The sequence below is a fragment of the Podarcis vaucheri genome (assembly GCF_965113315.1).
Source record: "Podarcis vaucheri genome assembly, chromosome: 13".
Classification (NCBI taxonomy): domain Eukaryota; kingdom Metazoa; phylum Chordata; class Lepidosauria; order Squamata; family Lacertidae; genus Podarcis; species Podarcis vaucheri.
Window position 1 is genome coordinate 22,020,868 of NC_138751.1, and position 14,198 is coordinate 22,035,065.

General features: G+C 45.7%; 1 protein-coding gene across 2 annotated transcripts in view; it reads left to right on the forward strand.

Moving 5' to 3' along the window:
* The window catches only part of KREMEN2 (kringle containing transmembrane protein 2), a 30,992-nt gene extending 18,876 nt beyond the window's left edge, over positions 1–12,116 (forward strand). For both annotated transcript variants that reach the window (XM_082196565.1, XM_082196564.1), the window contains exons 4-8: positions 697–850; positions 5,639–5,971; positions 7,547–7,690; positions 10,536–10,608; positions 10,948–12,116. In XM_082196565.1, coding sequence (XP_082052691.1) covers positions 697–850; positions 5,639–5,971; positions 7,547–7,690; positions 10,536–10,608; positions 10,948–11,242 — 999 coding nt within the window. In that variant the 3' untranslated portion in view covers positions 11,243–12,116. The remainder of the gene's footprint in view (positions 1–696; positions 851–5,638; positions 5,972–7,546; positions 7,691–10,535; positions 10,609–10,947) is intronic.
* Positions 12,117–14,198: the final 2,082 nt, after the last annotated feature.

The following is a 14,198-nucleotide window of genomic DNA, read 5'->3' on the forward strand; positions in this document are numbered from 1 at the left end:
GACAAAATAAATCTCTGCGTGTGCCAGAAGATACGACGTTTCTCTGAAACCACTTTTACCTTCCTTAAAGCCACCTCAGTTAGGGGGAAAAGGCCACCTTAAGCTGATGGAATATGTGCACCTTGCGGACTTAACACATAGAATAAGAGAACAAGAAGAACATACGTTTAGAGAAGATTGGGAAATGTTTATTGAATATATGGGGGAAATTGTGTACACCTGAAAACGTTGGCAGCATTAAGATAAATTCAACAGTGTAAATAAGTTTTGTTGGACGTAATAATGGAATACTGAATGGTTTTGTTTATGTAAAATATGCAGGGATTTATGATATACAAAATGAACCATGGAAAGAGAATAAAGGGAGTCATTGATATTTTAAGGATGTTTAAATGAGTATTCTAAATTGTAAAACAGAAAAATTATCTAAAAAAGAAAAACAAAGTTCACCTCAGCTTCACTTTCTCTGTACTGGGGCCGTTTATTGGTGTCATTGAGGTTGCAACTCAGATCGTATTTTTCTGGGTGTACGTCCCACTGAACCCAGTTGGGATTGCTTTTGAGTGCACATGTATGGGATTGTGCTGTTAGCCATGCAACAAACAAACAGCATCGGCAGGTTATGGGATGTGATCTGCACCCTGCTTCCCCTCCCATGTACATGCTTTTTTAATCACCTTTCTTTTTCTCCTTCAGTTTGCTGGCGTAGAGGCCGGTTATGCCTGTTTCTGTGGCCACGAAGGGGATGTCCGACGTAGCCAGCCAGTGAGTGCCGTGGAATGTGACCAAGTCTGCTTTGGCAAGTCCAGCGAGTTGTGTGGAGGAGATGGCCGCATTGGCATATACAATGGTAAATGTGAGGACGCAGGAGGCTTATCACAGATCAAAGGTTTTTTAATCCAAAAGATGTACGCACATCTGCTGTGCATGCCTGATGACAAAGGTTTTTTATGCACAGAGGTAGAGAGAAGTGTTTTTCTCTGTTTCCCATTGAGGGAGAATTTAGAGGACACCCAGGGAAATCCATGGGAAGCAGGGCAGCCCAAAATTAAGGCTTCAGTCCTCCATACACTTACAGGCAATGACCAATCGATGCGCGCCCAATTGATGCATGACCGTGCATACGTGCAGTGTGCCAAACCCAGAAGTGACTTTTAAAATGGCCCTAAGAGAGCCCAGAAAGGGCGAAAAGCAGTGCCTAGCAATCCCACGAGCCTTTGCAAGTGCAATCCCAGGAGCCCTTGCACTGGCCGTTAAGACCTGTGCGGAAGTGGAGTTTGAACAAGGGGATTTGGAGGGAGTGATTGTGCTGGAGTTCGGCATCTGGTAAGTTGCCACTGGTTTTTTAAAGGGCTTTTCAAGGATTTCCCATGCATCTTGCCCCAACAGAGGGTGCTAAAATTTCATGACTGTGAAAGAGAGCATCCTGATTGGAAATAGACAGGACACTTCATGGAAGGACTTTTTGAGTATTTCAGTTTAGAAAAGGGAATCTTTCCCGGGCCTTCTCCAAAGCAGATCTCGTTTTGCTCCCATCCTTCCAGTCTCACGTTCTCTCGACATCTGGATTGAATTTATTTATTTATTTCTAACCAATGTTGGTTTTTGAGAAATTTTTCATTTTCCTGTTTTCCAGACACAGTTGAGTTGTTTTCTTTCCCCAGTTTTGACTCTCAGGGATGTCAAAGTGCAGTGTATACGCTTAACAGTTGAGTTTTGTTTTTTGTTTTGTTTTTAAATGTTTTTTGACAACAAATATAATGCTTTTTGGGTGCCAACAACAGCCCTCTACTGTACAATGCCTGAATGATATTATTACAGCATGTAAATCATTTATTATTATTATTATTATTATTATTATTATTATTATTATTATTATTAGTTTATCTACCACTTAATTACAATTATCTCTAAGTGATGTACAGCAAGCTGAGCAAATACAGCAGAGATAAAAAGCTAACTCTAAGATCAAAAATGACTTTTAATGACTGCTGAAATAGAAATCCTTCAGTAGGCGCCAGACGTTCAACAGGGAGGGGGCATGTCTGATCTCATTTGGAAGTGAGTTCCACAAAATGATGCCCACAACCCTGAATGCGTGGCTCCTTGCAGACACAAGCCATGCAACTGAGCTGTGGGGAACCGTGGTGACTCCCCTGTAGACCTCAGGGATCAGGCACAGGTATAAAGGATCAAGCGGTCCTTAAGGTATATCGAATACAGGGGGATTCTCACTTACGCATGGGGTTCCATTCCTGACTGCTGTACATGTCACTGGAATGCATGTGAGTGGTGATTAGCCTGCCCCACTCTGCCCTTACCCCCATTCGGCCCCTTTTCAGTGCCGAAAATAGCACACATGTTAGCAGGAGCGTGTGTGCTGATCACGTATGAGTGTGGAGACGCCTGTACTGTTATTGTAGACTGTTACAGTATACTGTAATTGTTTGGTACACTTGGGTCATCCCATTTGCCATCTAAAAAAAATGATAATAGTTTGTTTTTGTGTTTATTTATTACGTTTTAAAAATCTCTTCCTTTATCTTCACAACAACCTTGCAAAGCTGAGAGATCAGGAATAGTGACCCAGGTCACTCAATACGTTTTGTGAATGAGTGAGGATTATAGTCTTGCCACTACACTGTTTATCTCTCTTATTGGTTGTTGTTGTTTTTTAAAGGATGAGTTTGTGTCTCTTGCCATGATTGCAAACAACGGAGGTACGCCGCTTCTTTTTAATTAAAAAGTATACTTCATTATTATACCCGGAAAGGTCCTCCCCCACTTTTAGAGTACCTCCAATTAAAACTTAACAATTAAGGAGTCGTACCTGCTGTGTCTCTGAGTGATTCACTGTTCTGGGCATGGCCATTTTCTTCAGTGGCAGGTCATTGCACAGTATCTCTACATTACAGGCAAATGATTGCCAGGCCACAGCCAAAGCTGGTTGGAAGGAGGTAAGATCAGAGCAGCAAATTGCGCAGAGCAGCAACAGGCAGCCTCCTCTGCGGGTGGGTCAGTCTGCTGCATCGGGCGTGGCTGAACCATCCAATCTCACGCAGCATCAATGTGCAGCAACATTAGCGCCTCCTAGTGGTGGCTGATTGGAAGGAGGCAAGGCCAGATCAGTAAATTACAGAGATGCAGCAGGCAAGATCCCCTGGATGTGGAGTGGGGGTTTTGGGCCCACAAATGAACCTCACTGCTTTCTCACAGTGGCCAGCCTTGCACAACCCAGTGTGCTCTGGCACGCAGTTCATTCATTACTATACGATGTATTATCACCCCAGTTATAAGGTTTGCCTCAAGTGTCTCCTGCTGTGGCTTCCACAGGTCAGGATCCAGAGCGTGTACCACCAGCCCTCTGTTCCTACTACGAACCTGGTATGCCAGGGAAGGGGCAGAACTCAGTGGAAGAGCATCTTCTTTGAACATAAACAATTCTTGATTCAATCCTTACAATGCCACATTGTGCTGGGAATGTCCTGTGTCAGAAACACTGGAGAGCTTCGCCAGGCACTGAAGACAATGCTTAGTTAGATGGACCACTGGTCTGATGAAGTGCAGGTGAATTCTGGGCATCAAGGGCGCCATCCAGGTTGAGGTACCAGTATGCAATCTTGTCCTAGTCACATGACTGTCTAGGGCCAATCACAGCCAACCAGGCCCTATAAAGCCTTACTTCAGAGCTTGCTGCTCAGTCTGAGCAACTCGTCTCCAGCGTGAGGAGGTTGCCTAAGCACTGCCCACCAGTCTCTTATGGCTGCCTTGGATCTTGACCCGCCTGGTTCCGACTGAGCCCTTCCTTCAATCACATCCTCTGAGGCTGACGGGGCTTGACCCCTGCCTGTCTGTGGTCATGTGCACCTTCCTCTAGTCTCTCTGATTCTAGTTCTGGATCTTGACATCCACTTGGCTTGGGACCGTGTACTTGCTTCTGGGCTGTGTGGACAGACAGGCAGCTCCCTGGCAAAGTCCAGCATGTCTGAAGCTTGATCCTGCTAAAAAAAGTAAGAAGAGCTCTCCTGGATCAGACCAAAGGTCTGCCTAGTCCAACTTCCTGTTTCCCAGAGTGACGCACCAGAGGCCAGTGAGCATAACAGCACTCTCCACTCATGAACAACTGGAATTCAGAGGCATACTGTTCTGAGATTGAATGTAATACACAGCTATGATAGGTAGCAGCCACTGATAGTCTTATCAGCCATCAATTTTCTAATCTCCCTATTAAGTACATGTGAAAAGGATCTAGGAGTCTTGGTTGACCACAAACTTGACATGAGCCAACAGTGTGACGCGGCAGCTAAAAAAGCCAATGCAATTCTGGGCTGCATCAATAGGAGTATAGCATCTAGATCAAGGGAAGTAATAGTGCCACTGTATTCTGCTCTGGTCAGACCACACCTGGAGTACTGTGTCCAGTTCTGGGCACCACAGTTCAAGAAGGACACTGATAAACTGGAACGTGTCCAGAGGAGGGCAACCAAAATGGTCAAAGGCCTGGAAACGATGCCTTATGAGGAACGGCTAAGGGAGCTGGGCATGTTTAGCCTGGAGAAGAGGAGGTTAAGGGGTGATATGATAGCCATGTTCAAATATATAAAAGGATGTCACATAGAGGAGGGAGAAAGGTTGTTTTCTGCTGCTCCAGAGAAGCGGACACGGAGCAATGGATCCAAACTACAAGAAAGAAGATTCCACCTAAACATTAGGAAGAACTTCCTGACAGTAAGAGCTGTTTGACAGTGGAATTTGCTGCCAAGGAGTGTGGTGGAGTCTCCTACTTTGGAGGTCTTTAAGCAGAGGCTTGACAACCATATGTCAGGAGTGCTCTGATGGTGTTTCCTGCTTGGCAGGGGGTTGGACTCGATGGCCCTTGTGGTCTCTTCCAACTCTATGATTCTATGATTCTAAGCTGTTCAATATGGCGGTCATTGCTACTTTTGGCAGTAGCGAGTTCCGCAGCTTAACCAAATGAACTACTTCCTTTTGTCTGTCTTGAATCTTCTGCCATTCAGCTTCCTTGGATGGCCCCAGGCTCTAGTATTACGGGATGCGGCGAGAAGCTTCACTCTGTTCCCTTTCCCCACCCCATGCATAATCTTACACACCTCCGTAAAACCCCCGTTCTAATTCTGTAAGCAGTCTTACTCATGCAGAAGATGATTGGCTCCTTGTCTGGATGGGAAATGTATTATAAGAAGCTGGGTTCTGTTGGTGTAACCGCATGGAAAGCTGTTTTGCACAAATGCTCACAATGTGGAAAGCCGTTTTGCGCAAAGGGGCAGGGTTTTTTTGTCATTGAAAATTAAAACAAAAATATTTTTCTGATATCTTATCTTTCATTTCACTCCTTTATTGTGAATTGCATTTTACAGAGGTATAAATAACTGTAAATATGAAAAGATACAAAATATTCTCTAATTTTTCCCCCTTGGCTCTATGTATTTTCTTTTGTATTTTCTTTTGTTGTAACTATGTATGTTTTCTAATTTGTACTTAATAAAAAAGGGGGGTAAAGAAAGAAAATTAAAACAAAAAATTGGGGAGCCTAAAAGTTGCATCCCTCTATTGATTACATTTTTATTCTGATCCTTCCCTCCCTACCCCCCACCCTGCTTGTCTCTCCACCCCACAGTATCCATGGGTGCCTGCCAGGGAAACTTCAGTGATCTCTCTGGAGTGATTTACTCTCCGCAGTTCCCAGATGACTATGAAGCCGACAGCAACTGCAGCTGGTCCCTGCACCCCCTGGGCTGCGAGTCCGTGGAGGTCACCTTCCGGATCTTTGACGTGCATGACCCCAACGACCGCCTGGAGCTGTGGGATGGACACAGCAACCTCTTGCTGGCTCAGTTTGACGGGCGCCGGAGGCCGGGGGCTCCCCTGCTGTTCCCCACCGACCACCTGCTCCTCTCCTTCCACTCGGATCAGCTCCTGCAAGCCCAGGGCTTTGCCATCTTGTACAGAGGTATGCGCCAAGGCCTGACTCTGCGATGCATCTGCCCCGGGGGTAGAATGGGCGGGATAAACCTGTTCCACCTGGGTTAAGTAACGCTGCAGCGATCACCTGCAGAGGAGGTAGATCAGGGGAAAGAAGCCTCTTCCCGAGTGGGTCTGGAGGGCCACAGCAAGGACCAAATGTAAGAACTCCTGCTCCCACACCAGAAGACTTTGAGGTGGTGTGGTGTGCGGCTGAGCGAGGCTGTCTTTGAACTCCCGGACTCACTCCAGCGCCTGCCAACTCTTCCCTGGGGCTCAGTGTGTCAGAGTCTCTAATTAGAAGCTCTTGCTTCCACCTGGAAAGGGAGGAGGGTGACCGGCCCTTTGAACTGGGGCCCTGGGAATGGGGAGGATATCTTTTGACAGCGCTTGGGAAGCCCTGTGTGTGGGTTCCTTGTACTCGCTCACCCTCCCGCTGGTGACAGCACCTTTGAAATAGTCACCCAATGGGTTAACTACTGGCAAGTTTCTCCTGGTGTGTCCCTTTGAACCTCCTGTGCAGCCGCAGGCCTGTAGCCAAAAATGATTGTGAACTAAAGGTGGGTAGGGCACCTGGTTGGGGGATTGGGGCAGGCAGAATGAATACAGAACGGGAAAAGCCTCAATACAAGTGGCCTGGTGCATTGCTGCTTAATTGTATAAACTATTAATACAATGGCTTTCTTGGTCGTCCCTGGGCCTCTGTGTCCGTTGGCCAGGAAACAGGAAGGGTACCGTCTTATTGATCGTCAGGCAAAATACCTGCTGGTGGCCTTTGTTAGTTAAATTTGGATGCTGCCAGATCCTGCCAGAGTTGCTCAGGGCAGAAAAGGTCAACGTGTTAGACCAGCAGGATTTAAAATGCAAAAGAAAACCTATTTAAACACAATTAAAAACCACCTAAGAAAGCTTTTTAAAAGCCGAGAACCTCAAAAGCTGAGAACTTTAAAACACTTAGAATTTTAAAAACCATTTAAGAGCAATTGCACACCCTCACAGCTATAAATTTCATAATTCACATCACCACCCCACACTTTGCAGTTCATTTCTGGTTCACCTATCTTTCTGGGAAGCAGGTTTGTTTTGCAAGAGCTCCAAATCGGCATCACTTGTGACAGTCTTGAAGTGCCCTGGGGCTCTTGCTTCACAATTGTGACACAGTAAGCAAAGGGTCATCTCGTCCAACTCCCCGCAATGCAGGAAACTCATCTAAGGCATCCATGACAGATGACCATCCAACCTCTGCTAAAAAACCTCCAAGGAAGGAGAGTCCATCACCTCCCAAGGGGAGACCGCTCCACTGTGGAACAGCTCTTACTGTCGGAAAGGTTCAGTCGGAATCTCCTTTCTTGCAATTTGAAGCCATTGATTTGAGATCTTTCATGTGACAGCTCTTAAGATATTTGAAGATGGCTACCATATCTTTTCTCAGTCTCCTCTTTCGCAGGCTAAACATACCCAGCTCTCTCAACCATTCCTCATAAGGCTTGGATTCCAGGCATTGGAAACAGGGTGGGCTAAAAATCCACTGCGAAGACAATAAACTGTTTTGATTTCCCTGCAGGAGTGAAAGGTTCCCCTATCAACGGAGCCCGGTCTGATTTACGAACCCTACCGGGTGACGGATCCCGTCTCATCCCAACCTCCTCTGATTGGTTGAACTCCACCTGGACCTACAGCGCCAATGACTCTGCCATTGGGGTAGGAGGTAAAGAACTAGACTTGCGGCAGGGCTTGGCCCTCGATGCTGCAGCTTGTGCTATAACCCGATTGGCTGGCTCAAGTCAAAACAGTCTCCGATGAGGACATCCCCTGCAGGAAATGTAGGACTAACAACTCATTGCACACATGTGCCTGCCAGATGACCCCCCCTTTTTTTTAGAAAGCGAGAAGTTAACTTTTGCAAAGGAGAGTACAGATCAGAGAAAGGCAACCTATGTGTGCTCAGTCCTTTCTCTACCCACCATTTCACAATTCTAAACCCCTTCCCATAACAGCTCCCCAATTCCACACATAGGATTACAGTTGCACTTTTTCAAGGATAAGCATGTAAGGGGTATCAGAGCAGGGGGCAGGGCAGGCAAATCTCACTGCAGGTGCCATTTGGAGCTGAAAAACAGGGAGGAAAAGGGTAAAGCACTGTCTCCATTCCACAGTCTACATTTCCTTCTCTTAAAGCAGCTTCTAAAAAAACAAACGCCAAACCATAAACCATTAAGATTCTCTAATAATACACATTCACACATAATTTAATAGGGATGCTTGAAGAATTGGATCTTTGCAAATTCCAATATGAACTGGTTTGCTCTTCCTGTACTAATGTGTGAATTGGAATTTTGTCACCCACAAATGTCCAAGCTCTCTGAATGTTCCAATGCTATTCTTGGCTCAAAAAACGTATCAAAATACTTTGAAATGCATGTTTTGATAAAAAAAAAATAGGTTTGGAAATGCATGTTTTGATAGAAATTAATCTGCATTTTTTTTTTTAAAAAAAAGTAGATTAATGTGGAAATGGCACAGAATGAACTTATGGGTGACCACAAGCAAAAAGGGAACAGATTTGAAGTAAACTGATTTGCCCATCTCCAAAGTGCAGCTAGTTGACCTTTGGTTCCCACGCTGTGTAAAATTTGTTGTGGTGCAATCCAGCCACCAGGGGTCATAGTCTGTACCTTTATAACATAATGCACTTTGTAGTCAGCTGTGAGTTAAATGACATTAGAGATCCTGAACTCTCTCTTATTCTGGGCAAAGCTTTGCACAGCTTGCACTTAAATAGAATGAATGAAAGAAAAATCAGAACTCAGCATGCAGTAAAAACTGGATTCTGTGACCTATGTATTATTAAGCACAATTATTTCACATCTGCTGATTTTGCACAACCCTTACTAGCCATGGGGAAGGGAAGAGAGCTGGGCAGGGCAGCCTCATCCCTATTTTGCTTTTGCTAAAAGCCCTGCTTGGCTGTCACCCCACCTGGTTTCTGCAGCATTGCCCATGCGCTTTCACATCTGTATATCTACAGGGACTAGGAGCATGAAACAAAAAAACCCCCCAAGTCTCTCAGATTGCTGAGTGCTTGCATGGTGCACTTGAGGAACTGTGGAATGCATACAGCCCATGGGATGAGGCCTTACATTGCTAACATGACTACTACATTTATTGTCTGCCAACATGTATGCAAAGCTCTCGCTGTGTGTGTGCGCGCACACACACACACACACACACACACACACACAGATGTATACATAGAACACCTTTACATGGATTTGCACCATGTTTTAAATTTCCCTCTGAAAATAAACAGCTCATTGTCCAAGAGGATTTTTTGGAGTTTGTTCCATTTCTGCAGTAAACAGCTGGTTTTCCCAGGCAAAGCAGCAGGACCAATCCCGCCCCCCCAAAAAAAGAAACCTCCTCTTGGACCCATGACCTGAAATCATGGGACAAACAAAAATGTGGATGGGCCCTTTAAATCTGGAGCCAACTTCTGCTTTCTCGTGGGTCTTCTCTCTTCTCCAAATACTGTAGACTTGTTATTGTTATTGTTATTGTTACTATTACTATCATTATTTTAATCTGTGAGCCCCTTTTGTGCCCTAAAGTGGCTCACAAGACCGTCGTCTAGGTGTATTTTCCTGTATAACGCCCACCTTCCAGTCTTTATTTTGTGCTGAGGGTTATATAGAACATTTGGCACAACCTGGTGGCAATTTTGTATTTTTATTTATTTATTAAATGTGTATACCATCCTATACCCGCAGATCTCAGGACGGCTCACAACATAAAATCACAATAAAAAAACACACAAAATACATCATAAAAACAAATACAACGTAATAATCCCCGCTTACAAAAACACATTTTAAAAGGGCATCAGATGTCAATCAGCCAAAGGCCTGGTGGTGAGGAGGCTGTGCAATGTCAGAGGGACTAGGAGGTGCTTTAAAGTGGGGAAGGGGAGCCCAAAGCCCTCCAAGTGGTGCTGGACCCCATCAGCCCCAGCCAGCGTGGCCAGTGGTCAGGGATAACTGAACTTGTTGTCCAATGACATTTGGAAGGCCGCCGATTCCCTGTCCCTGTTTTAAATCACCACTCTTGACAAACATAAACAAGACGTTGGAGCTCTGTGATCAAAGCTGCTGTCTTTGAAAAGAACTGCTTTTAAAAAAATAGATGGTAGGTCTGATCACAAATCCCAACCGGCTTCCTACTTTGGCTCAATAAACAGATTGGAAATGGCTGACCTTTTGGCTTTTTGGATCTGCGTGACGCAGCAGGCATTATAAATTTATATGAAATGCACAGGATGTCTCTACCAAGCAGGTATTGGTCAGCTTTTTACACAGAAATGTAAGCTGACCAGTATAGCATCCACTTATCATATTTGCAATGTCTGAAAGTAATTTCCTTTTCATTGTGAGAGCTAGAAAGAGACTTAATTCTGTAGGGGACTCAGCATGGTGATTAATCAATCCTGCCCTGTAGCTTTCTAGATCTCGGTGGAAGGTTGTACATAAATAGTGTCTTCTGTTCTTTTGTTAACACAGCTTGGGTGATGTACACAGCTACAGGGACCTTCATCTTAGCCATCCTCATCATCTCGTACCATCTACGCAAGAGGTAGGCTGGGGTTTCAACTGGATGATGGGAGTGAGTCAGAGGTCTTTCATTTCATTCCCATCTTTTGGTGTGTGTGGGGGGGGGGTATTGTAGGGAGCTAAGAGTCCTAGATTCTGCCCCCTTTTTGTGGAATGACAAGGAGTTTAGAGGAAGTGAGTCACTTTGGTCATGTTGGCAGAGGATGCTGGGAACTGTAGTCCAAAAACATATAGAGACTGCCCTTAATCTAGAGAGTCTTGTACGTGTTAGATTTGTGCTCAGGATGCTGGGGCGTTGCTAGTGGTGGCGTCAATCTTTGACTCACCTGATTGCACTGTTTGTTTGTTTTCTTATCTCCAGGACCTGCCTTTTTGTGCAGAAGAAGACTGGCAGCTCGCTGGGCCCTTTCTCCTCCAAAGGCCCTCGAAGCCGCTGCCAGTGCCTTGGGGGCGAGGCGTGGGCCGTGGCCTACCGCCACACCCGGGTCGTGATCTGCACCACGCGTGGCGCCCCGCACCACCGCCCTTTGCGCAACGGGGGCGGGGTTGCCGGGGACGACGAGGCCTCCTCGGACTGCTCATGCCTGTGCCACAGTTACGAGAACCTTTCGTCCACCAACCAATCCTCTCTCAAATCTCTCATCTCCACCATCTGAGGCCATGCAAACCTTATAACTTCCACCTTCACCCCTGTCATGACCAGCTCCCTTTCTATTGCCAGATCCCTGGAGCAGAACTTCCTCAGTTTGCTAGGAACCAAGAGACCAAGCTTATAAGCATATGCTCTCCGGGTGGGAGGCAGGGGAGCCGGAATTTAATGGAAGCCAATGCACCGTTTGGCACAGATAAGAACATTCTGGAGAAACTGAAAGTTGTTTCGACAGCAGGAACTTGCGTAGCAACATTGCCTAAACAACCTTCTCTGGGCCAGGAGAGTACTGAGGTGGTGAGAATCCTATTGCCACATCCCTTTGGGGGAGACATCTGTGCCTTCTTTGAAGCTGGGATTTCCCCTGGGGTTTTGTAAACCTTGCCTGTGGGACAAAGAGTTTTGGTGGAAGTCTCCCATCGTGGCAGGATTCATACCTGCATGGAATTTAGGATTGTGTGACAGGAGAGATGCGTTTTCTGTAACACATGGAAGTTCAGGCATCTCGCAGGTTCATGTTTTGTGCGACGCCAAGGCCTGGGAATGGTGAGATCCTGGCTGCATCCTCAAAGAGGTTGGAGCAGGGAAAGCCTTCAGTTCCACAGGCTCATCCGTGGATGCTGAATTGGGGCGGGGGGGGCAGGGAATGGTGGTATTCGTGTGCAGATCCCATTACCGGTGTCACTTTGGGGACATTTGGGTGCAAACAGAGGCCACGGGGCACTTGAAAGACTTTTCACTTGGCTACACGGGGGTACAAAGACACACCAAAAAAGAACAGGGGAGATCAAAAGCAGCCCCCTTGCCTGTTGTGTCCCAGAGCCGCACGATGGATTTTGGAACATAAAACCTTCATTAAATTATTTTCATATCAGTAACAATGCTTCTCTGTTCTTCACTGCGCTGATCAGCAATGTTGGGCTGGGGCTGGAAGCAGGGAACTGAAAGTTTGAATGTTTCTTACTGTTCCTGGATTGGATATACAGGGATGGCTGTTGAGGGCACAAGAGCAGGGAATAATTCTAACACACGTACCTAGAGGTTTTGATCAGATTTCCTTCAGTAACAGCAACGATTCCCAAATTTGTGACAAGACACAGAACATGAGATGATCCCTATCTTGTTGTGAAAAAGCAATAATTTATTCAAGGCTCCAAAGGAGGCTGCTGGCTGTGTTTCCGCCTGCAGGCCTCCTGGCGTCAAAAACTGGGATAGCTCAGTCAGAACACGAGACTCTTAATCTCAGTGTTGTGGGTTCCAGCCCCCATGGTGGGCAAAAGATTCCTACATTGCAGGGGATTGGATTAGATGACCCCCAGGGTTCCTTCCATCTCTACAATTACAGTTGTACCTTGGAAGTCGAACGGAATCCGTTCTGGAAGTCCATTTGACTTCCAAAATGTTTGGAAACCAAAGCATGGAAGCCGGACGTTCGGGTTCCAAAGAATGTTCGCAAACTGGAACCCTCACTTCCAGGTTTGCGGCGTTTGGGAGCCAAAATGTCCGAATACCAAGGCGTTCGGGATCCAATATGTATATGATTCTATTATCCTTAAGCAGCTGCTGAAGATCCTGGGCTATGACAAAGCTTACCACTGACCTGCCCTGGGCACAATCTTAATTATCTCCCAAAATTTTGATCAGCCCTGGGGAAGTTTAGGTCAGTTGGGGAACTACCATTTAAATTTTCCATGCCTTGAAGCAAGGACGGGGCACCTCCAACCCGTTGGTCAACCTTGGCCCATCAAGCCATCCCCCCAAAACCACACATGCCTATCAACCACCTGCCACCACTCCAATAGGTGGGTGATGCCAGCTGATGGGCAGGGTTCTATTCTGTTTTGGCTGTACGTGCAGCCATTGTGGCAGGATTTGACCCTCCAGCTCACCAGCTGTTGATGGGAGGGGGCATTAAATCCTGCTCATCTTGATAGAATTGAATGCAAACCCCTTTACTGAAGCCCCTGATAAAATGATGTTTGTGTTCTCCATTTTAGCAGCAGCGCCTTGCTGACCGCTGCCTCATTGTGATGTTACGCGATTGCTAGTTAGGTGGTTTTATTTTCAAAGCCAATCCTGGTAAGGATCAGGTCTGTGGAGCCCAAAAGTTTCCACTCCCACCGCCCTGAAGTGAACCCTCCCCCTCCAACCTGCCCCCTCCAAATCCCCTCACATATTTCTTTTGCCAGCGATAAACTAAATTCTGGGGCAAAAACTTTTATGTTTTGTTTTTAGCTCTTGGGCCCATATGTGAAACAATACAAAGAGGGCGCTCTGAGCATGTGTGAATTTCCCACAGTAATAATTTTCCCACAATAATTTTTAATGACAGCTTGCAGGCCCAGCCACCCTACATGAGGCATGAGTGTAACCCAAGCAACTGCCCAAAGGTACTGGGTGTTGGTGCTGGGCCTGACTAGCCGTCACCAGCCACACAGACTTCCTGATTTCACAAGTAAGGGTTTCCAAGAACACAGATGTAATTTCTAGATTGAGACATCAGAAGAACAGTACCTTATTTTAGAAATGTTCACAACCTAACCTACATTAAAAAAAATGTGTTTTCCCTCGTGTTTGTTCTGAAGTTTTAATGAACAGGCCGAAATCAGGTACAAGTTCAAAATCTTGACTGCAATCCAACAGTTGTTTTGGATTTACAACATGCCACACCTGGCCAAAAAAAGCAAAACAGCCGTAAATGTAATGAACATCCAATCACAGTGAGGACCCAAACTCATTTAATATGAATTATTCCCATTCATATTAAATAATAATTCCAAATGGAAACAAATGGAAATGCAGCGAGTGGAAGATTCATGTTTAATTTGTATGCAAATTTGAGGGAAGTCAGATTTAGATGTGGGCCAAGGTTGAGAGTTTACATATTTAATTAAATGCACATTCAAATATATTAAGTTGAGTTTTGCATTTCAAAACAAAACAAAAGGAATTACAGCTGCAAT